The sequence below is a fragment of the Stegostoma tigrinum genome, chromosome 34 (assembly GCF_030684315.1).
Source record: "Stegostoma tigrinum isolate sSteTig4 chromosome 34, sSteTig4.hap1, whole genome shotgun sequence".
NCBI classification, from domain to species: Eukaryota; Metazoa; Chordata; class Chondrichthyes; order Orectolobiformes; family Stegostomatidae; genus Stegostoma; species Stegostoma tigrinum.
Genome location: NC_081387.1, coordinates 4847949 through 4872333, shown reverse-complemented (window position 1 = coordinate 4872333; position 24385 = coordinate 4847949). Strand labels below are relative to the sequence as shown.

The window sequence follows — 24385 nt, the reverse complement described above, 5'->3', positions numbered from 1 at the left end:
GAAAGCAGTTGGGACCAAACAGTGAATGTTTTCAAGGAGTTACGTATAGTTTTTAGAGCTAAAAGGATCTGGGAAGAAAGTGGGAACAGGCCACTCAATTAGATGATCGGCCATGATCAAACTGAATGCTGGAGCAGGCCTAAAGGGCTGAATGTTTACTCCTGCTCCTCTTTTCTGTGTCTGATGAAACATCACTAGGTTTGCTTTGATTTAGCTTGTGCATATTCTTTCATATCCCCTATTTGCTTTCCTGATTTCCTTTTTGATTTCACACCTTCAGTTTTGACCTCTTCTTGGGCTTTCTGTGGTAGAGTTCTGGGTGTCAGATATGAACTTTTGTTTTTTTTATTCTTTAATCTTGTATGATGTGGGCATCAGTGGCAAGGCCCTTGGAGTGATTGTTTTTGCACTTCAGAGGTTTGTCTGTGTTTGCCTGTTACTCCTCTGACTTTTTGGGGGCTATAATATACTCTCAGCAATGTTATTTCCCCTTATTAGTTCCTTAGCTCAATCCATGTTTCCTTATTTGATGATCCTTCTAACAGATCAGCCTTCCTCACACACGTAATTGTGTCTTTAATCAAAGCACCTCCTCTCTCCATTTTACACCCCTATCTCATCAGCTGTATTCACACTGTAACACTCAGTCCTCTTGAATACCTATAAATCTCAGTTTTGAAATTTTCAATTGATTCCACCCAGCCTCAACAAAACTTTATAAGAAGAGTTCCATATTTCCAGTCCCCTTCTTGTAAAGATATGTTTACTTTATTATTCCTGGACAGCCTTGTTCTACTTTTTATGCTCTGCTCCTTGTTCTGAACTCAGCACCAGAGGAACAGTTTCTTGAATTATTTATTCAGCTCGATTAGTCTTGAATTTTAAGTTTGTTCCACGGGACATGCACAATAGTTATTGTCCTCAAACCTTTATTTACAGATGATGGTAAGAAAAGTCATACTAATATGGGAAGCTACAGTGTGTACATGTACTTATCCAACATTCCCTTTGTGATAAAAAAAAATGCATGCATGATTATTTACACATTATTCCACACACACAGTCTTGTAAAGAAAATGACCATATGTGAACCAAAAAAATAGTTTGTTCCAATTTCCTCTATCCATACACAGCATGGCACACACAAACTTTAAAGTGTTCAGGTCTTCACTTGGAAATGATATCTCTGCAAATGAAGTAATATCTTCTTGCAACCGTTCGGAATGGATAGGAGTAGTTTGAGAAAGATTGAAGCAGTCAGTGATCAGACTCTACTTTTCTCTCCCAAACAGGTAATCGTTGAAAAATTCATTACACAAAAACATCAGCCAGCCTGCTCTTCTCAATGCGTATGTAATGTCATTCAGTAAACATTAACATTCTGGATACAAATTGCAAGAATGACGACACACAAGTCATAAGTAAATAGTTTCACCCCTCCTTAATGTGTTGATGTTTGTGTGAGAGTCCATACGGTTGGTTTGCGCCTCTAACTTGGTCTGCTACTGCTTCTTGGCATCTCTGATGGCTTTGTGGAGGTCATAACTGGATTACGAGTTTGTGTTAACACCGTGAATACAAACCCAACGGGTTGCCCTCACTGCATGGGGGTAGCTCCAAGTCCTGTGTCACTGACATCACACTGCAGGGTGGCTCCATTGCTGACATCATAATCCCTCAGCACTGGTGATGTCATCACTGGGTGTTTGATGGGAGTGAAAGCTGCTTCTTGTTCTGTGTCCCAGTCCCACTGAACACCCTGCACTGTGAGACTGAGTACACAGTTACACACTCTGAGGACAGATTGAGCAAGAACTTGGCTAAGTAGCTCGTTAGGTTTACTGATGTTCCAAGCAGCCCCACAAACATGTGAAGACTTCATTATGAAACTCCCATCAACAGGGTTTTCCCCTGTGACAGTGCAGCGATGGAACAGAAGACATGGTGACTGTGTGAAAGCCAAGTCATACACCTCACACTTGAATGCTTTCTATTTTATGAGAATCCACAGGTGCTTCAGGAGATCTGAAGAGCATGTGAAAGTCTCATCATAAACATGGTACCTTCAAAGATTACTCTGTGTAAATCTTTCGGAGTCTGAAGAGTGTTAGAGAAGCAAAGAGAGCTTTATTGAAAACTTCATACTCGAAAGGTGACTGCCTTGTGTGGATTGATTGATGGAGCAGATGTTTGAAACACCGTGAGAATAATTTGTTGCTGACCTCACACAATGATTTCTCCCTATATGGATGCATTGATGTGGACTGTTTAGTCCAAGAATTATCTGTTGGGCACTTCCTACACGATTTCTTCCTTGTATGAATACATTGCTGACTACATAAAGTCAATGAATTTGGAAATAATTTACAGTGAATTGTTTCCCCCATGCAAATGTTCGAAGAAGACAGATGACAATAAGAATAATTCATCGCACACGTGCGTTATGTATGGATTCTCTCCTGTGTGAACTGTCTGTCAGAACAGGAGCTTTGAAAACTCTGAAGAATTTTTCACACACCTTATACTTGAATGGTTACTTCTGTGTGAATGCGTTGGTGCATGCGGAAAGTGCGAGACTGTGAGAATGATTTGTTGCACACTTCGCACGTGAATGGTTTTTCTCCTAAGTGAACACGTTGGTGCACAAGGAGTGTTGATGACTGCGTGAATGATTTGTTACACACTTTGCATGTGAATGGTTTCTCTCCTGTGTGAATGCGTCGGTGTTCCCGGAGGGCTGAGGAATCAGAGAATGATTTGCCGCACACCTCACACTTGAATGGTTTCTCTCCTGTGTGAATGCGTTGATGTACACGCAGGTCAGAAGACCTCGTGAATGATTTATTGCACACTTTACACGTGAATGGTTTCTCTCCAGTGTGAATATGTTGATGTTCGAGGAGAGTTGATGACCTTGAGAATGATTTGTCACAGATCTCGCAAGTAAATGGTTTCTCCCCCGTGTGAATACGTTGGTGATCAAGAAGAGTCATTGACCGTGAAAAGGATTTATCACACACCTCACACGTGAATGGTTTCTCCCCTGTGTGAATGCGTTGGTGTCTGCGAAGGCTCGATGACTGTAAGAATGATTTGTCGCACACTTCACACGTGTAAGGTTTTTCCCCCGTGTGAATCCGCTGGTGTGTAAGGAGATTGGAGGATTGGGTGAAACATGCTCCACACACCTCACACCTAAATGGCTTCTCCCCTGTGTGAATCCTCTGATGCATTAGAAGGCTTGAAGATGTCACAAAGGCTTTAGCACAAAGCTCACACTTGAAGGGTTTCTTCTCCATGTAGTTGCCTTTGCTTTAACAATGGTTAGAACAGATGCACCTTGTGTGTCCTACTCAGACACCCACATGAGCAGTTTTCACCTGTAGGAATGAGTCAGTGGTTCATGAGGTTCGACGAATGATTGAAGCTCTCACCACACTTGGACCCCATTCACACTTCTTCCCAGCCTCACCCTGACTGATCACCCACAGCCAAACCTTCAGAAAGGTCGGTTCTGATGGAAGGCTCTGCAACACTGACCAGTTTCAGACCTGATGATACATCATAGATCCCCTGATTACCCAACCTTCTCTGTACTGAGCGATGTTCCTTGGGCGACGGTCAGAACCTGTCTGTAGTTTCTATCTCTCTTTGTTCTCTGCTGTAATACAATCTTTCTGTAAAACAGGAAAAGGAAACATGATTTCCTCCAACTCCTCCTCTGTTGGTGAAAGGGCTGACTCCTCAGTTCGAGACTCTTCCACAGTAAGTACCAATCTGCTATTTCCCTGTGTGGGGTATCAGATGCAAGCCCTTTTTCCTCACTGGACTATCACGTACCATCTGCTCAGAGCATGAACATTGAATGGTGACCAGGAGCAGACAATGTGGCAACTTTCTTTCCTCCATCCAGATCCCTATCTTTCAGATACCCTGAGGATTATGGAAAAACTGTCGGGCAGAGTAGAAAACGGGTTATCAGTTTATGATGAGTTCATTTCTGCTTGGCAAAGATTAGTTCAACACTATATAGGGAAATGCTCATGAGATGTGTTAATTTAGTTGAGATTTTGAAATTTCTCTCACCATGTTTCAAAATTATGTGAAGAACATATGAGGAATTCATTGCTTCAGTGCAGCTATTTGAAGAGTTTTGGTTTATCCCGCAAAATTAGATCATTGCACTCCCTCAGACTGCACATCACATTCAGCTTCCAGTCACAGCACTGAGCAAATCTATCAAATCCAAGCTCAGGCTTTTGGGAAAGGTCAAGACCTTCAGCTAAAATCTTTAAAGAAGACATGAAAAGACATTTCAATAAATTCTTCCATGTACGGCAGCTAAATTGCTATAGTGTTGGATTACTAGTCCACAGATTGAGAGTTCAAATCTACCAAACGAAAGTTCCATAAATAGATTTAGTGAGAAACAGGCTATTCAGCTCAATCGGTCCATCCTCGAGTTTGTGCTTCACACCAGTCTCCTCTCATCCCTCTTCATCTCATCAGCAACTCTCCTGTTTCTGTTCCTTTCTCCCTCAAAGGCTTGTCTGGTTTCCCCTTAAAGGCATCTCTGCTCTTCACCTCAATTATCGCACACTGCGATAGGGAATATAACATATTTTGGAATTTAAAGAGTAGAATCAAAATAAAAACATGAACATTTTCTGTTTGTCCTAGAACCTCAAATGTTGACCTTCAGGGAAAGACAGCCTGCTACAACTGCTCCATCTGAGCTTCCTGAGACTCCAGCCCCACACAACCAGGTTAACTCTGAACTATCCTCGAAGTGGCCAAGCAAACAATGATAAACAATCACTACAAAGTTCAAGAGAAAAATCAGAGCGATCAGGATAATCCTGATGTTTTATCAGAATAAGATCAGCCCAGCGAAATCTGTAAAGTCTCACTGAACGGGGTCTGAGGACAAGTCCCCAAGTGAGCAGAGCTGCCCCAAAGACTGATCAAGTAGCAGTGATACCCACTGAATCACATCAATCTGGAAACATAACAGATTCCTCGTCACCATCCCTGGGAATGTCCTGTCCCGCCAGCAGGTTGGGAGTCCTCAATATTGACTGCACGGAGTCTCATGACTTCAGGTCAAACAAGTTCAAGGAAAACTACCACCCACCTCTGAACTGATGAGCTTTTTAATCCACTCACACGGGTACACTGCTTTGGCCAGCAATTGCTGGGTATCCTGGACTGCCGTGGAAAAGTTGATGATAAGCTGCCACCTTGAACTGCTGCCACAATGGTGCAGCTCCACCCACAATACTGTTAGAAAGGGAGTTTCAGGATTTTGACCCAACGAATGGTTCTCAATCAGGGTGTGTGTCTCGGAGGAGATCCTGCATGTTCCCATGCATTTGCTGCCCTTGTCCTTCAAGGCAGTAGAGCTTGCGAGTGTGAAAAGTGCTTCTGGAGGAGCCATGTTCCGTTGCCGCAATGCATCAGTACTGCCGATGGTACACATTGCTGCTACCGCCATGTCATTGTTTGAGAGTGTGTGAATGTTAGATGGAGAGTCAGTCAAAAGGCTGCTTTGTCCTGAATGGTGTCAAGCTTCTTGATTGTCTTTGAAGCAGCATGCATGCAGTCAAGTGGAGAGACACACTCCTGACTTGTGCCTTGTAGATGGTGGACAGGCTCAGATAGTTACTTATTCACCATAGAACTCCTAGTCTCTGACCTTGTATTTATACATTCGTTTGTGTTTGGTTTTTGGTCAATAAAAGCCATAATGCCAGAGGATTATAGGGCTGTTGTTTCATAAGACAGAAAGAGATGACTGTTGGTGGTTTAAACTGAGGGTCGCTGTGCTTTAGGCAATGGGTAAGGTTGGAAGACAAGACCTTCATAGTAACTTCAGCTGGTAAAGGAATTGAATATTCATAGTTGGCATCACACTGCACAGCAGACCAACCATCTAGCCAAGAGACCTTCCCAACCCGCTTCTGGTCACTGGTAATTCACAGGATGTTCACAGTTGGAATTGAGTGACAGCAGCACCATTGAATGCCCAGGGGAATGATTACATTCTTTATTCTCAGATAGGCCACTGCCTGACACCTGTGTGGTGCAAATGCTACTTGCAACTTAAAAGCTCAAGGCTTAATCTTGTGCAAATGGACTCAGACTGCTTCAGGTCTGAAGAGTTGTGCACGGTGCTAGACGATGGGGAGGCATTGGTCCAATAGTTTTATTGCTAAACTGTTAATCCAGAGACCCAGGAAATGTCCTGGGGAACCCAGGTTCAAATCCTGCCACTGCAGACGTCGAATCCAATAGATATCTAGAACTAAGAGTCAAATGACCATGAAACCATTGTGATTGTTGGAAAACCTTAACAATTAACCTTAAAAAGGAACAGCTGTTATAGCCACATTTTTTACCCCATTCTCCATCTTGGATTACCCAGAATCCCAAAATTCTGGGTAATCCAAGATGGAGAATGGGGTAAAAAATGTGGCTATAACAGCTGTTCCTTTTTTGAGGTATTTTCAGCATTGGAGCTGATTTCCTTGAAAACTTGGAGCAGTAATTGTTGCTTTGCAAGCTGTTGCATTGTTTTGAGTCTTTGGAAAAAAGAGACTAAAACGGCACTTTACAAAAGGAAGGGAAGAGAGAAAGCAGGTACGACGTACGAGTTGGAAAAAAGGATCAGTGAACCTGCACAGCTGTACTGTTTGGTTTCGAGTATCTCTGGACATCAGAGTTGTTCTAACAAAAATAAACACTGAAATTCACAGCTGATGTTGGAGAAACCCATGTAGGGACCTCACAGCAGAGGAAAGGCTAAATGGCTTTTTTTGAAAGGGTAACCTTACTGCTTTTTTTGTGAATCTATAATAGTGAATAGAGTGGGTTCTTTCTGATTGTATGTTTTATTGAGATCTGTCTCTTAATTGAACTTTAAAAATATAAAATATAGGTACTAAGTTACCCTGGAGCAGTGTTTTTAGAGCAGTAAGGCTGTGCTATTTTCTGGGTCTGTAGATTGTTAAGGTGCAAAGATGGCCTTTAGTAGAGTGATGTGCTCATCCTGTTGGATGTGGGAGATTACCGAAGATTTCAATGTTCCTGATGATTATATCTGCAGGAAGTGTGTTTAGTTGCGAATTCTGGTGGATTACATAGATTGTTGGAGCAGGAGGAGCTGGGGCGGTGGGGATGGGATGGATGGTAGTTTCAGGAATGGAGAAAAACCGCAGATAGAGTCAGGTAGACGGGTTACCTCCAGGAAACAGGGAGGCAGTTCATGCAGGAGTCTTCTGTGGCTATCCCCATTTCAAACAGGATGCTGTTTTGGAAAATGTAGGGGGTAACTGACTCTCGGGGGAATGAGCAGTAACAACCAGGTTTCTAGCACCAAGTCTGGCTGTAATGTAATGAGGGGTATGTCCGGTTCCAAGTGATTGACTGTAATTGGGGAGTCTCCAGTCAGAGGCACAGACAAATGTTTCTGCGGCTGGCAGCAAGACATCAGAATGTTGTGTTACCTCCCTGGTGCCAGGATCCAGGATATCTTGGGGACGGTGCAGAATATTCTCAAAGGGAAGAGGGACCAGCAAGAGGTGGTTGTACACACTGGAACTAATGACATAGGAAGAGAAAAGGACAAGATTCTGAGGAGAGAATACAGGAAGTTAGACAGGAATTTACACAGTAGGTCCTCGAGGGTAGTAATATCTGGATTATTCCCGGTGCCATGAGCTAGTGAGTAGGACAGAGCAGGTAAATTTGTGGCGGAGGAGCTGATGCTGGAGAGAAGGATTTACATTTTTGGATCACTGGAATCTCTTCTGGGGTAGAACTGACCTGTATAAGGAGGACAGATTGCACCTGAATTGGAAGGGGACTGATATGCTGGCAGGGAGATTTACTAGAGCTGCTTGGGAGGATTTAAACTAGTAAGGGGAGGGGGGACACCCAGAGAAATAGTGAGAAAAGAGATCAGTCAGAGACTGGTACAGTTGCGAAAATAAGCAAGTCAAGCAGTCAGAGCAGGCAGGAACAAAGCAGAGAATGAGGCAGGACTGATAAATTAAACAGCATTTATTTCAATGTAGAGGCCTAACAGGTAAGGCAGATAAACTCAGGGAACATGTGACAGGGATATCATAGCGATTACAGACGTGGCTCAGGGACTGGCAGCTTAATGTTCCAGGGTATAGATGCTATAGGAAAGATAGAAAGGTAGGTGAGAGAGGAGGGGGAGTGGCGTTTTTTGATTAGGGATAACATTACGGCTGTACTTAGGGAGGATATTCTGGGGAGTACGTCCAGTGAAGTTATTTCAATGGAACTGAGAAATAAAAAAGGGATGATCACTTGTTGAGCTTGTACTATAGACTCCCCAGTGACTAATGGGAAATTGTGAAGCAAATTTGTAAGGAGATCTCAGTTATCTGTAAGAATAATGGTAATGGTTGGGGATTTTAACTGTTGAGTGTGTACAAGAAAATGTTCTGATTCAGTATATGGATGTACCTAATAGAGAGGGTGCAAAACCTGACATACTCTTGGGAAAGACAAAAAAATGTGAGGCTGGATGAACACAGCAGGCCAAGCAGCATCTCAGGAGCACAAAAGCTGACGTTTCGGGCCTAGACCCTTCATCAGAGAGGGGGATGGGGTGAGGGTTCTGGAATAAATAGGGAGAGAGGGGAGGGCGGACCGAAGATGGAGAGAAAAGAAGATAGGTGGAGAGAGTATAGGTGGGGAGGTAGGGAGGGGATAGGTCAGTCCAGGGAAGATGGACAGGTCAAGAAGGTGGAATGAGGTTAGTAGTTAGATGGGGGTGCGGCTTGGGGTGGGAGGAGGGGATGGGTGAGAGGGAAAACAGATTAGGGAGGCGGAGACAGGTTGGACTGGTTTTGGGATGCAGTGGGTGGAGGGGAAGAGCTGGGCCGGTTGTGTGGTGCAGTGGGGGGAGGGGACGAACTGGGCTGGTTTAGGGATGCAGTAGGGGAAGGGGAGATTTTGAAACTGGTGAAGTCCACATTGATACCATTAGGCTGCAGGGTTCCCAGGCGGAATATGAGTTGCTGTTCTTGCAACCTTCGGGTGGCATCATTGTGGCACTGCAGGAGGCTCATGATGGACATGTCATCTAAAGAATGGGAGGGGGAGTGGAAATGGTTTGCGACTGGGAGGTGCAGTAGTTTGTTGCGAACTGAGCGGAGGTGTTCTGCAAAGCGGTCTCCAAGCCTCCGCTTGGTTTCCCCAATGTAGAGGAAGCCACACCGGGTACAGTGGACGCAGTATACCACATTTGCAGATGTGCAGGTGAACCTCTGCTTAATGTGGAATGTCATCTTGGGGCCTGGGATAGGGGTGAGGGGGGAGGTGAGGGGGGAGGTGTGGGGGCAAGTGTAGCATTTCCTGCGGTTGCAGGGGAAGGTGCCGGGTGTGGTGGGGTTGGAGGGCAGTGTGGAGAGAACAAGGGAGTCACGGAGAGAGTGGTCTCTCTGGAAAGCAGACAGGGGTGGGGATGGAAAAATGTCTTGGGTGGTGGGGTCGGATTGTAGATGGCGGAAGTGTCGGAGGATGATGCGTTGTATCCGGAGGTTGGTGGGGTGGTGTGTGAGAACGAGGGGGATCCTCTTTGGGCGGTTGTGGCGGGGGCGGGGTGTGAGGGACGTGTTGCGGGAACGTGTTGCGTCCTCCGACACTTCCGCCATCTACAATCTGACCCCCACCACCCAAGACATTTTCCATCCCCACCCCTGTCTGCTTTCCGGAGAGACCACTCTCTCCGTGACTCCCAGTCACAAACCATTTCCACTCCCCCTCCCATTCTTTAGATGACATGTCCATCATGGGCCTCCTGCAGTGCCACAATGATGCCACCCGAAGGTTGCAAGAACAGCAACTCATATTCCGCCTGGGAACCCTGCAGCCTAATGGTATCAATGTGGACTTCACCAGTTTCAAAATCTCCCCTTCCCCAACTGCATCCCTAAACCAGCCCAGTTCGTCCCCTCCCCCCACTGCACCACACAACCAGCCCAGCTCTTCCCCTCCACCCACTGCATCCCAAAACCAGTCCAACCTGTCTCCGCCTCCCTAACCTGTTCTTCCTCTCACCCATCCCTTCCTCCCACCCCAAGCCGCACCCCCATCTACCTACTAACCTCATCCCACTTCCTTGACCTGTCCGTCTTCCCTGGACTGACCTATCCCCTCCCTACCTCCCCTCATACTCTCTCCACCTATCTTCTTTTCTCTCCACCTATCTTCTTTTCTCTCCATCTTCGGTCCGCTTCCCCCCTCTCCCTATTTATTCCGGAACCCTCTCCCCATCCCCCCCTCTGATGAAGGGTCTCGGCCCGAAATGTCAGCTTTTGTGCTCCTGAGATGCTGCTTGGCCTGCTGTGTTCATCCAGCCTTACATTTTGTTGTCTTGGATTCTCCAGCATCTGCAGTTCCCATTATCTCTGATACTCTTGGGAAATAAGGCAGGGAAATAAGACTGAGTTGTCAGTAGGGGAGAACTTTGGGGCCAGTGACCATAAAATAGTGATGGAAAAGGATAGACCGGATCCAAAATGTAAAAGTTCTAAATTGGCGGAAGGCCAATTTTGATGGTATTAGGCAAGAACTTTCAAAAGTTGATTGGGGCGGATATTCGTAGGTATAGGGACAGCTGGTAGGTATAAGGACTGCTGGATGACTACAGAAATTGAGGTTTTTGGTCAAAAAATGAAGGAAGCATATGTCAGGTAGAGACACCAGGGATCAAATGAATCCCAGAAGAGTTTAAAGGCATTGAAGTATACTTAAGATGGAGATCAGGAGGCCAAAAAGGGACATAAGGTGCCTTTGTCAAATAGGGTTAAGGAGAATCCAAAGGAATTCTACAGCTACATTAAGGATGAAAGAATAACTAGGGAGAGAATAGAGCCCTTTAAAGATTAGCAAGGCCACCTATGTGTGGAACTGCAGGAGATGGAGGAGATACTAAACAAGTAGTTTGTATCAGTGTTTGCTCTGGAGAAGGATACGGACACAAGAGAACGTGGGGAAATAAACAGCAACATCCTGAAAACACCCATATTACAGACGAGATGGTGCTGGGTGTACGAAGGTAGATGTATCCCTGGAACCTGATCAGGTGTACTGCAGAACTCTGTGAGAAGCTAGGGAAGTAATTGCTAGGCCCCTTGCTGAGATTTTGTATCAATGATAGCCACAGGTGAGGTGCTGGAAGACTGGAGGTTGGTTATTGAAGAAAGGTGGTAAGGAGAAGCCAGGGAACCACAGACTGTTGAGCCTGACATCGGTGGTGGGCAAGTTGAGGGACAGGACTTAGGTGTATTTGGAAAGGCAAGGACTGATTAGGGACAGTCAGCATGGCTTTGTGTGTGGGAAACTGTCTCTGACAAACTTGATAGAGGTTTTTTGAAGAAGTAACAAAGGGGATTGATAAGGGCAGAACGGTAGACAATCTATATGGACTTTAGTAAGGTGTTTGACAATTTTCCACATGGTTAGCAAGGTTAGATCACATGGGATACAAGGAGAACTAGCCATTTAGATACCGAACTAGCTCAAAAAGGAGGCAGACAGTGGTGGTGGAGGGTTGCTTTTCAGACTGGAAAGGCCTGTGACCAGCAGTAAGTCACAAGGATTGGTGATAGGTCCACTGCTTTTTGTCATTTATACAAATGATTTGGATGTGAACATCAGAGGGATGGTTAGCAAGTTTGCAGATGACACCAGAATTGGTGGTGTAGTGGACAGCGAAGAAGGTTACCTCAGAGTACAATGGGACCTTGGAGTAATGGGCCGAGGAGTAGCAGATCAAAATTAATTTAGATAAATGTGGGGTACTACAGTTTGGAAAGAGAAATCAGGGCAGTAGTTACACACAAATGATAAGGTCCTGGGGAGTACTGTTAACAAAGAGACTTTGGAGTGAGGGTTCATAGTTCCTTGAAAGTGTAGTCGCAGGTAGACAGGATAGTGAAGCAGGTTTTTGGATGGTTGTCTTTATTAGTCAGTGCATTGAGTACTGGAGTTGGGAGGTCATGTTGCAGCTGTACGGGACATTCGTTCAGCCGCTATTGGAATACTGTGTTCAATTCTGGTCTCCCTGCTATAGGCAGGATGTTGTGAAACTCGAAAGGATTCAGAAAAGATTTACAAGGATGCTGTGGGGATTGGGGGGCGGTGGGGATGTGGTGTGGAGAGGGTGTTGAGCTATATGGAGAGGCTGAATAGGCTGGGGCTATTTTCCCTGGAACGTCAAAGGCTGAGGGGTGACCGTGTAGAAGTTCATAAAATTATGAGGGGCAGAGATAGGGCGAAAAGCAAAGGTCTTCTCCCCACGGTAGGGAAGCCCAAAACTAGAGAGCATAGGTGTAAGGTGAGACGGGAAAGATTTAAAATGGATCTGAGAGGCAACTTTTTCCACAAAGAGGGTGGTATGTTTTTGGAATGAGCGGCCAGAGGAAGTGGTGGAAGCTGGTACAATTACATTTCAAAGGCATCTGGATGGGTATATGAATAGGAAGGGTTCAGAGGCAAATAGGACTAGATTAACTTTGGATATCCAGTCAGCACGGACGAGTTGAACTGAATGGCTGTATGGCTCTGTGACTCTTATGGTTCACAAATGCGTTTTAGGGAAGGAAAATGCCATCCTTACCTGGTCTGGCCTCTATGTGACTTTAGATCCACATCAATGTAGTTGACTCCTAAATGCCATCTGGACAATTAGAGATGGTCAATAAATTCTGGCCTAGCCAGTGACACCCTCTTCCTGTGAATGATTAATAAAAAACATTTTGTAATCATTAGCGGCTATTCCTCACTTCTGACCTTATTATTGAGGAAAGGTATTGATGAAGCAGCTGGAGATAGCTGAACACTTACTTAAGGAACTCACGTAGAGATGTCTTGGAGCCTTTAACACCATATCTACCTTCCTTTGTGGAAGATATGAATTCTGCCAGCAGACACTGACTCCACATTTGCTGGAGCTCCTTCATTGTGTACTCAGTCACATGCTGCCTTAATGTCAAGAGCAAGCTCAGCCAGTTTGCACCAAGGTCAGTAACTGAGTGAGCCTAGGGCAATCTAACTGAGTATCAGTGAGCAGATTATGTAACTGTCATTTGATACCACTGTTAACACTGTCATCTTGCTTATTGTTTGAAAGTAGATTAATTGGCCAGGTTGGATTTATCTTTTTGTGGACAGGTCATAACTGGGCAATCTTCCACTTTTCCAAGAAAATGCCAATGTTGTAGTTGTACTGGAGCAACTTGGCTCAGAGTGTGGCTGGTTCTGGAGCACACATCTTCAGTAATTGCTGGAATGTTGCTCATAGCCCTTGCAGTGTCCATGTATTATCAGGAGTGAACTGAATTGACTGAAGGTTGATATCTTTGATGCTGAGAAACTCAGGAGGAGGCCGTATTAGAATCATTCACTTCTGGCTAAGGATAGAAATAATTGTTTCAGCCTTTTGCTGGGTTCTCTCATTAGTGGAAATTGGGATATTTTGGAGTCTTGTTGATTGCATGCTACTTTCACTGTTTGGGATGTATCTAGTCTCGTGTTGTAGTTATAACAGCTTGTTATCTAATCTTAATACTTGCCTGCTGTCACTCCTGGCATGCCCTCCTGCATTATTCATCGAATTAGGTCTGAACTCCTGGCTTGATGGTGATGGTAAAGTGGGGGATATGCTCGGCATTATGAGGTTACAGATTGTAACGGAATACAATTCTAGGGTACCTGGTGTTCTACAGCTCTTCACAGTTTCTAGTCTTCCGGTGCTAGACCTATTTGAAACCTTTCTCATTTAGTGCAGTGGTTGTGCCACTCAGCATGATGGAGGGCATCACAAGGTGAACATCAGAACATAAGAAACAGGAGCAGGAGTAGGCCATCTGGCCTGTCCAGCCTGCATCACCATTCAATAAGATCACAGCTGATCTTTTCACAGACATTAGTGGGACATCACCTCCAGAAGTACTTTGCAGGGGTCATTCCTACTGATATTGTTAGGCACAGATGCATCTTCTACAGGTAGACTAGTGAGGACAAGGTATAGTGTATAGGTTTAGTATGCTAATGATACCATTGTGTCAGACAATGACAAGACAGAATACAGGAAAGAGATAGAGTGCTTGGTGGCATGGTGTAAAGGTAACAATCTCAACATCAGCAAAATGAAAGAGGTGGTCATTGACTTCAGGAAGCAAGTTACAGGGTACACCCTGTCTGCATCAATGGTGCTGAGGTGGAGATGTCTGAAAGCGTCAATTTCCTAAGAGCGATGATCACCAACAATTTATACTGGTCCATCCATGTTGATGCGATGGTCATAAAAGCACAACAACTCCCCCTACTTCCTCAGGAGGCTTTGGAAATTTGGTGTTGCCAATTTTTATAGATGTACCATTAGAAAACATTCTATCCGGATGAATCAGAGATTGGGACAGCAATTGCTGTACCCAGGACTGCAAGAAACTACAGAGAGTTGTGAATGTTGCTCAGTCCATCACACAAGTCAATTTTCCATCCACTGACTCTTTCAATACATCTTGCTGCCTCAGAAGGGCTGCCAACATCATCTAAGACTCTCCTACCCCAGTTATAATCTCTTCTAACCTCTTCTGTCAGGCAGAAGATACAAAAGCTTAAACATATGTACCAACAGGCTCAAATACAGCTTCTTCCCCGCTGTTATTCTTCAAATTTAGTGTTGATTCCACTCTTTATGAACCTTCTCTGCAGCCGTAACATTGTATTCCTCACTAATGCACTTTGGATGGTATGATCTACCTGTACTACATGCAAAGCAAGACTTTTCACTGTACATAGGTAGATGTGACAATAATAACAATAAATCAATCATAAATCAAATCAATAAATCAGATTGATGAGGATGAGATCAAGTACTCTGTTGGTTCCTTCACTGTCTGCTGTAGATCCTGTCAAGAGTCATACAGCATGAAACAGATCCTTCAGTCCAACTGATCCATGCTGATCAATTTCCTAACCTGAACTAGTCCAATTTGCTGGTGTTAGGTCTATATCCCTCCAAATCAATACTATCCATGTACCTGTCCAGATGCCTTTTAAATGTTGTGATTGTACTTGCCCCAACCACTTCCTCTGGCAGCTCATTCCATATGTGCACCACACACTCAGGTCCCTTTTAAATTTTTCTCCTGTCACCCTAAACCTTTCCCCTCTGGTTTTGGACTCCCCTACCCTTGATGAAAGAACTTGGCTATTCACATTATCTATGTCCCTCACTGATTTATAAACCTCTATAAGGTCACCCCTCAGCCTCCCACATTCCAAGTAAAGAAGTCCCGGCCTATTCAGCCTCTCCTTATAACTCAGACTTTCTAGTCTCAATTACATATTTAAGATTTTTTTTTCACCCTTTTCAGTTTAGTCACATCCTTTCTATTGGTAGTGACCAGAATTGTATGCAGTACCCCAATGTGGCCTTACTGATGTCTTGTACAGCCATAACATGATGCCCCAACTTCTGTACTCAATGCTCTGATTGATGAAGGCAAGCGTGCTTAGATGCCTTCATCAGCAGCCTTTCTATCTGTGATGCCACTTCTAAGGAACTATTTAACTGCACCCCCAGGTCTCTCTGTTTAACAACATTTCCAAGGGCCCAACCAATAACTGTAACTCTTACCAAAATGCAACATCTTGCGTTTCTCTAAATTAAAGTCCATCAGCCATTCTTCAGCTCACTGGCCCAGTTGAGGAAGATCCAGTTGTACTCAGACAACCTTCATCATTGGCCACTATACCATCACTTTTGGTGTCATCTGCAAATTTACTAACCATGCCTCCTACATTTTTTTTTTCTTTATTTATTCACAGGATGAGGGCATCACTGGTGAGGCAGCATTTATTGCCCATCCGTAATTGCCCAGAGGACAGTTAAGAGTCAACCACATTGCTGTGGGTCTGGAGTCACATGTAGGCCAGACCACGTAAGGTAAAACCAGGTAAATTTACTTCCCTGAAGGACATTAGTGAATCAACAGGTTTTTCCTGACAATCAACATGGTCATCGTAAGACTCTTAATTCCAGATATTTATTGAATTCAAATTCCACCATCTGCCATGGTGGGAGTCAAACCCAGGTCTCCAGAATATTATCTGGGTTTCTGGATTAACAGTCCAGTGACAATACCACTAGGCTATTGCCTCCCCTCAAATTCTCATCCAAATCTGTTATATAAATGAAAAATAACAGTTGACCCAGAACCGATCCTTGTGGCACACCACTGTTCTCAGGCCTCCATTGTAAACAACAACCCTATACAACCACCCTGTGTGTCAAACCATCAAGACAATTTTTTATCCAATTCACTTGCTCTCCCTGGATCCCATGTGATTGAACCTTACAAACCATTCTACGATGTGGAACCTTGTTGGAGGCTTTGCTAAAATCCATGGAATCAATGTCTACTGCTCCTCCTTCATTTATTTTCTTGGTCATCTCTTCAAAAAAACACAATCAAGTTTGTCAGACATGATTTCCCACACATAAAACTATGCTGACTATCCCTCATCAATTGTTGCTTTTCTAAATCCATGTAGATCCTGTCTCTCAGAATCCCCACCAAAAGCCTCCCTTACCACAGATTTCAGGCTCACTGGTCTGTGGTATCCTGGCTTTGCCTTGCAGCCCTTCTTAAACAATGGCACCACACTGGCCAACTTTCAGTATTCTGCCACCTCTCCCATGGCTGTTGATGATACAAATATGATGGGACTCTGCAATTTCTTCCCTAGCTTCCCACATTGTCCTGGGACACACTGGATGAGGTCCCAGGAATTTATCCACCTTTATGTGCTTTAAGATCTGTAGTGTCTCATCTTTGGTATTGTGGACTCTTTTTAAGCCATCACTATTTATTTCTTGGATATCCCGAGCTTCCATCTGCACAGTAAATACTGATGTGAAATATTCATTTAGCATCTCACCTATCTCTTGTGGTTCCACACATGGATGACCTCATTGATCTTTAAGATCCTTTAACAGGAACTATTCTCTCCCTAGTTACTCCTTTGCCATTAATTTACTTGGTGAATTTCTTAGGATTCTCCTTCACTTTATCTGCCAAAGTTACCTCATGTCCCCTTTTTGCCCTCCTGATTTTCCTCTTACGTATACTCCTACACCCCCCTATACTCCTCAAAGGATTCATTTCATCCCAGCTGTCTGTATCTAACACATGCCTCCTCCTTTTTCTTGACCACAGTCTCAATATCTGTAGTTATCCAATATACCAAACTCCTGCCAGCCTTGCCCTTCACTCTAACAGGAACTAGCTGTCCCTGAACTCATGTTATCTCGCTATTAAAAGCCAAACACTTGTCAAATATCCCTTCACTTGTGAACGGACTCCCCCAGTCAACTTATGAAATTTCCTGTCTAATACCATCAAAATTGGCCTTGCCCAATTTGGAACTTTAACTTGTGGACCACGCCTATCCTTTTCCCTAACTATTTTCGAACTAATAGAATTGTGGTCACTGGTCCCAAAGTGCTCCCCCACTAACATCTCAGTCACTTGCCCTGCCTCATTTCCTAAGAGGAAGTTGGGTCTTGCCTCTTCACTAGTAGGGCCACCTACATATTGATTGAGAATGTCTTTCTGGAACAAATTTCTCCCCATCTAAGCACTTAACGCTACGGCAATCCCAGTTTATGTTTGGAAAGTTACAATCTCCTACTATTACAACCTTATTATTCTTAAAGCTATCTGCCATCTTCGTACATATTTGCTCCTCAATTTCCTGCTGACTACTGGGGAACTTACAGTATGATCCCATCAAAGTGATCACCCGCTTCTTATTTCTCAGTTCCACCCATATAGCTTCACTGGTTGATCCCCCAGGAATATCCTCTCTAAGAATTACTGCGATGTTTTCCCAGATCAAAAATGCTACTCTCCCTCCTGTCTTGTTTCCCCTTCTATCCTTCCTACAACTTTTGTACTCTGAAACATTGTACTGCCAATCCTGTCCCTCCCTCAGCCATTTTTCTGTGATAGTTGCGATATCCCAGTCCCATGTTCCCATCCATGCCCTGAGTTCATCTGCCTGACTGGTCAGGCCTCTCTCATCGAAATAAATGTAGTTTAATTTATAGTCTAAAAACTATGCAAGTAGGTAGTTTAGGATTTGGTCAACTTGGTCAGTAGCGGTGTTATTGAGCCACTCTTGGTGATGGATATTGAAATCCCACAAACATTCCAAGCCTTCACTGCATGGTTCAGGTGGAGTTTAAACAAAGAAATGTAGAAAATACAAGCAGAAATAGGCCACACATCCGATTGAGCCCACTCCACCAGTCAACACAATCAAGGCTGATCATCTATCTCAACATCATGCTCTCACTCTTCCCCCCCAGACTCCTTATCACCTGAAGCCTCTAAAAACTTATCTTATTTCTTTCTGAAACATTTTCAGTGACTCAGCTTCCACAGACTTTTGTGATAGAGGATTCCACGGGTTCAGCACCCTCTGAGTGAAGAAATTTCTCACCTTTGACCCAAATAACCTTCTATGTATCATGAGAACATGATCCCTTATTTTGTAGCCCTCACCTCCACCACCCCCTTCCACTACCCAATCCCACCCCAACCCCCAGACAGGGAAAACACAATTTGTGTATCCAATGTGTTCATCCCCATCAGAATTATACATTTTAAAGAAATCTCCTCTCACTCTTCTAAACTCCAGTGGAAACAGGCCTTGTTGACCCGATCTCTCCCCTTGTGACAAACCTGTCATCACAGGAATTTGTCTGGTTATCCTTCACTACGCTCCCTCTACAACAAGTATATTCTTTCTTAAGCCAGATGACCAAACTGCATACAGCATGCCAGGTATGGTCTTGCTAAGACCTTGTACAGCTTCAGTGAGACTTCCTTGCTCCTACACTGAACTTATGCAATGTGGGCAACAAACCATTTGCTTTCCTAACTACTTGCTGCATCTGCATGCTGGTTTTCAATGACTGGTGTCACAAAGACACCAACTTCATTTGTGCATCACTACTTCCCAATCTATCACTATTTAAATCATACTCTATTCTAATCCCATTCTGTTTTTCCGACTGATGTAGACAATTTCACACTTCTCCACATTACATTGCATCTCACACTCACTCAACTTGACTAAATCGCCTCAAATGTCTTTACTGCCTTATCATTCAAAATTCCTCCTAGTTTTATTTCACCAGCATACTTGGAAATATTAGAGATAATGGGAACTGCAGATGCTGGAGATTCCAAGATAATAAAATGTGAGGCTGGATGAACACAGCAGGCCAAGCAGCATCTCAGGAGCACAAAAGCTGACGTTTCGGGCCTAGACCCTTCATCATTTACTTGGAAATATTGCTTGATTTCCTCATCCAAAGCTTTGATGTATATTGTGAATACCTGGGCCCCAAAAACTAACCTCTGTCAGCACATTCCACTCTGAAAAGACCATTTATTCCAATTTTCTGTTTGCTGACCAATTCTCAATCCATGTCAGCATATTACAACAATCCCTTTGATTTTGATTTGCTCAATAACCTCTATGGGGTACTTTAGCAAAAGTTTTTGAAAATCCAAATACACCAATCTATTGCTCTCCCTAATTCATGAAATATAAAAACATCATAATCCATGCTGATTTTGTGTAATCCTGTGGGTATTTTCATGTCCTGTTATCACATCCTTTGTAAAAGCATTTTTCCTTCTACTGATGTTAGGCTAACCAGTCTCTAACTCTCTACCTTCTCACTCCTTTTTTAAATAGTGAAGTCACATTTTTCTCTAATCTACCAGGACAGTTCCAAAACCTATAGAAGATTGAAAGACAGTGATGAATGTACCCACTATTTCCTTTATAAAGCTGGCATGTAAGTTATCTAGCCCTGGGGATTTATCAGCTTTTACTCCCGTTAACTTTTTCCAACACTTTTTTAAATCAAATACTAATTTTATTCAATTGCTCTTTCTCAATAAAACCTTGCTTCCCTACCATTTTTTGGATGTCATTTGTGTCTTCTTCTGTAAACAGAGAACTAATTGTTTTATTGCTCTGCCATTTCCTTGTTCTCCATTATCAGTTCTCCTGTTTAAGAGTACAAGGGGTCTACATTTGTCTTCACTAATCATTTTCTTTCCTTTTTACATACAGAAGCTCTGTCTGCTTTTAAGTACCTTGCAAGTTTATTCTCATTATCTATTTTTCACTCTTAAATCAACCTCTGGTTCTGCTTTTCTGAATTCTAAATAGATCACAACTCTCAGGTTACTTTTTCCAGCAACTTTATATGTCTCCTCTTTGTATTTAAAATAAACCTCAGTCTCATTTATTAGACACTTTGAGATACATTTCACATTGTGTTATTTTATGCGAAAGAAAGATACAGCCATTGCAACATATGCATTCGTTCCTTAAACATTAACCATTGCCTGTCCATTTCTATGTCCTGAATTACATATCCAATTTATTGCTGTCAACTCACCGTTCATATCTTTGTAATTTCCTTTGTTCAGATTTGGAACTCTAGTTTCAGATTGGAGTGTTTTAATTTCTATTCTAATTCAGAATTCTGTAATGAAAAAGCCAAAGAACTGTCAATGCTTTAAATCAGAAACAACGATAGAAATTGCTGGAAAAATTGAGCAGGTCTAGCGGCATCTGTGGAGAGAAAACGGAGTTAATGTTTCAGGTCCTCGAACAATTATCTTGACTATGCACCCTCGGACTGATTCCTGTAAAAGCTTTATTCCACTCTGCCAGTTTCTCTGTCTCTGTTGCATCTATTCCGATGATGACAACTACTATGAGGGGCCCTTTGAAATGTCCACCTTTCTCTTCATCCAAGGATTCCCCCTTTCTGTGGTTGATAGGCCCCTCAACCACGTTCAACCCACCTTCCACACATCACGTTAGAGTAAAAGTATTAAAACTTTAAATATTTTCAAGTGATTCCTTACAGTTGATCATGGGGATTTCAAATCTTAGTCTCTACAGGGACTGTAATAAAATCTCAGCCAACATCAGTAAGATACAGGTTATCTACTGCAGTTAATAGGATCTGCTGTGCATGCATTTGTTGACAATGCCTACCTTGTAACCATGACTACACTTCAAAAGTACATCATTGAATGTAAAATGCTTTGAGACATGCTGTGGTTGTGAAGACAATAGACAATGTGTGCAGGAGTAGGCCATTTGGCCCTTCGAGCCAGCACCACCATTCATTATGATCATGGCTGATCATCCACAATGAGTATCCTGTTCCTGCCTTATCCCCATAACCCTTGATTCCACTATCTTTAAGAGCTCTATCCATCTCTTTCTTGGAAGTATCCAGAGAGTTGGCCTCCACTGTCTTCTGGGGCAGAGCATTCCATATATCCACCACTCTCTGGGCGAAGAGGTTTTCTCTCAACTCTGTTCTCAATGGCCTACCCCTTATTTTTAAACTGTGTCCTCTGGTTCTGGACTCACCCATCAGCAGAAACATGCTTCCTGCCTCCAGATTGTCCAATCCCTTAATAATCTTATACATCTCAATCAGATCCCCTCTCATCCTCCTAAACTCAAGCGTATACAAGCCCAGTCGCTCCAATCTTTCAACATATGATAGTCCCGCCCTTCCGGGAATTGACCTCGTGAACCTACGCTGCACTCCCTCAATAGCCAGAATGTTCTTCCTCAAATTTGGAGACCAAAACTGCACACAATACTCCAGGTGCGGTCTCACCAGGGCCCTGTACAGCTGCAGAAGGACCTCTTTGCTTCTATACTCAATTCCTCTTGTTATGAAGGCCAGCATGCCACTAACTTTCTTCACTGCCTGCTGTACCTGCATGCTTGCTTTCATTGACTGATGTACAAGAACACCGAGATCTCGTTGTACTTCCCCTTTACCTAACTTGACTCCATTTAGATAGTAATCTGCCTTCCTGTTCTTGCCACCAAAGTGGATAACCACACATTTATCCACATTAAACTGGATCTGCCATGCCTCCATCCACTCACCTAGCCTGTCCAAGTCACCCTGTATTCTCTTAACATCCTCCTCACATTTCACACTGCCACCCAACTTTATGTCATCAGCAAATTTGCTAATATTACTTTTAATGCCTTCATCTATATCATTAATGTATATTGTAAACAGCTTGGTCCCAGCACCGAACCTTGTGGTACCCCACTGGTCACTGCCTGCCATTCCGAAAGGGACCCGTTTATCTATTACATCTGGGAGATTGCTTGTGTCTTCCCTAGTGAAGACAGATCCAAAAGTACCTATTCAACTCTTCTGCCATTTCCTTGTTCCCCATAATAATAAATTCACTCGAAGACCCTATAAAATTCACTTCTTTTCATTTCTGAGGAGATTACAGAGATAGAGTGGTGGGAATCTTGGAGAGATTTGTAAAGACAGGAAACATCTCGATCCCAAAGCAGAAAGACAGATAACTTACAGTCCACAGGATAATAGCCAACTCCCAACACACTAACAGAACTCAACAACAGAAAATCAATCTGCCCCTTCTGCAGAACCAGGCTGACAACATGTATTTTACAGATAACAAAGTGTGGAGCTGGATGAACACAGCAGGCCAAGCAGCATCTCAGGAGCATAAAAGCTGACGTTTCGGGCCTAGACCCTTCATCAGTGAGCACGTATTTTATGTCTTGTTGTCAGGATTGTTTCTTTTTGACTTTTACGTAAGTGATTTGAACGTGAACACAGGAGGGATGGTTAATACGTTTGCAGATGACACCAAAATTGGGGGTGTTGTGGACAATGAGAAGGTTATCTCAGAATACAACGGGATCTTGATCAGATGGACCAGGCTGAGGAGCGGCAGATGGAGTCTTATTTAGTTAAATATGAGGTGCTGCCGTTTGGAAAGGCAATGCAGGGCTGAACTTGTACACTTAATGGTAGGGGCCTGGCGAATGTTGCTGAAAAAAGAGACCGGGGGTTGGACATGCATAATTCCTTGAAAATAGAGTTGTGGGGAGACAGAGAAGTGAAGAAGGCATTTGACACACTTGCCTTCATTGGTCAGTGCACTGAGTTTAGGAGTTAAGATGTCATGTTGCAGCTGTACGGGTCATTGGTTTGGCCACTTTTAGAACACTGTGTTCAATTCCAGTCTCCTTGCGTGGGAAAGATGTTATTAAACTGGAAATGGTTCAGAAAACATTTACAAGGCTGTTGCAGGATTTGGAGATACAGGGAGCAACTGAATAGACTGGGACTTCTTTCCCTGGGGTGTCAGAGGCTGCGGAGTAACCTTATGGAGGTTTACAAAATTATAAGGGGCATGGAGAGGGCAAATGGCCAAGGCCTTTTTCTGAGGGTAGCAGGGTCCCAAACTAAAGGACATACGGTTTAAAGATAATAAAATGTGAGGCTGGATGAACACAGCAGGCCAAGCAGCATCTCAGGAGCACAAAAGCTGACGTTTTGGGCCTAGACCCTTCATCAGAGAGGGGGATGGGGGGAGGGAACTGGAATAAATAGGGAGAGAGGGGGAGGCGGACCGAAGATGGAGAGAAAAGAAGATAGGTGGAGAGGAGAATATAGGTGGGGAGGTAGGGAGGGGATAGGTCAGTCCAGGGAAGACGGACAGGTCAAGGAGGTGGGATGAGGTTAGTAGGTAGCTGGGGGTGCGGCTTGGGGTGGGAGGAAGGGATGGGTGAGAGGAAGAACCGGTTAGGGAGGCAGAGACAGGTTGGACTGGTTTTGGGATGCAGTGGGTGGGGGGGAAGAGCTGGGCTGGTTGTGTGGTGCAGTGGGGGGAGGGGATGAACTGGGCTGGTTTAGGGATGCAGTAGGGGAAGGGGAGATTTTGAAACTGGTGAAGTCCACATTGATACCATATGGCTGCAGGGTTCCCAGGCGGAATATGAGTTGCTGTTCCTGCAACCTTCGCGTGGCATCATTGTGGCAGTGCAGGAGGCCCATGATGGACATGTCATCAAGAGAATGGGAGGGGGAGTGGAAATGGTTTGCGACTGGGAGGTGCAGTTGTTTGTTGCGAACTGAGCGGAGGTGTTCTGCAAAGCAGTCCCCAAGCCTCCGCTTGGTTTCCCCAATGTAGAGGAAGCCGCACCGGGTACAGTGGATGCAGTATACCACATTGGCAGATGTGCAGGTGAACCTCTGCTTAATGTGGAATGTCATCTTGGGGCCTGGGATGGGGGTGAGGGAGGAGGTGTGGGGACAGGTGTAGCATTTCCTGCGGTTGCAGGGGAAGGTGCCGGGTGTGGTGGGGTTGGAGGGCAGTGTGGAGCGATCAAGGGAGTCACGGAGAGAGTGGTCTCTCCGGAAAGCAGACAGGGGAGG

General features: G+C 44.0%; 1 protein-coding gene across 8 annotated transcripts in view; it reads right to left on the bottom strand.

Annotated features, from left to right (window-relative positions):
• LOC125446460 (zinc finger protein 271-like) overlaps window positions 1-24385 on the bottom strand; it is a 101317-nt gene that overhangs the window by 57757 nt on the left and 19175 nt on the right. For 2 of the 8 annotated variants that reach the window (XM_059639694.1, XM_059639693.1), the window contains exons 2-4: window positions 20537-20623; window positions 12659-12772; window positions 898-3380 (exon numbers count right to left, since the gene is read on the bottom strand). In XM_059639694.1, coding sequence (XP_059495677.1) covers window positions 2520-3299 — 780 coding nt within the window. In that variant the 5' untranslated portion in view covers window positions 3300-3380; window positions 12659-12772; window positions 20537-20623 and the 3' untranslated portion in view covers window positions 898-2519. The other 6 variants (XR_009442938.1, XR_009442935.1, XR_009442937.1 and 3 more) reach the window with 5 other exon arrangements.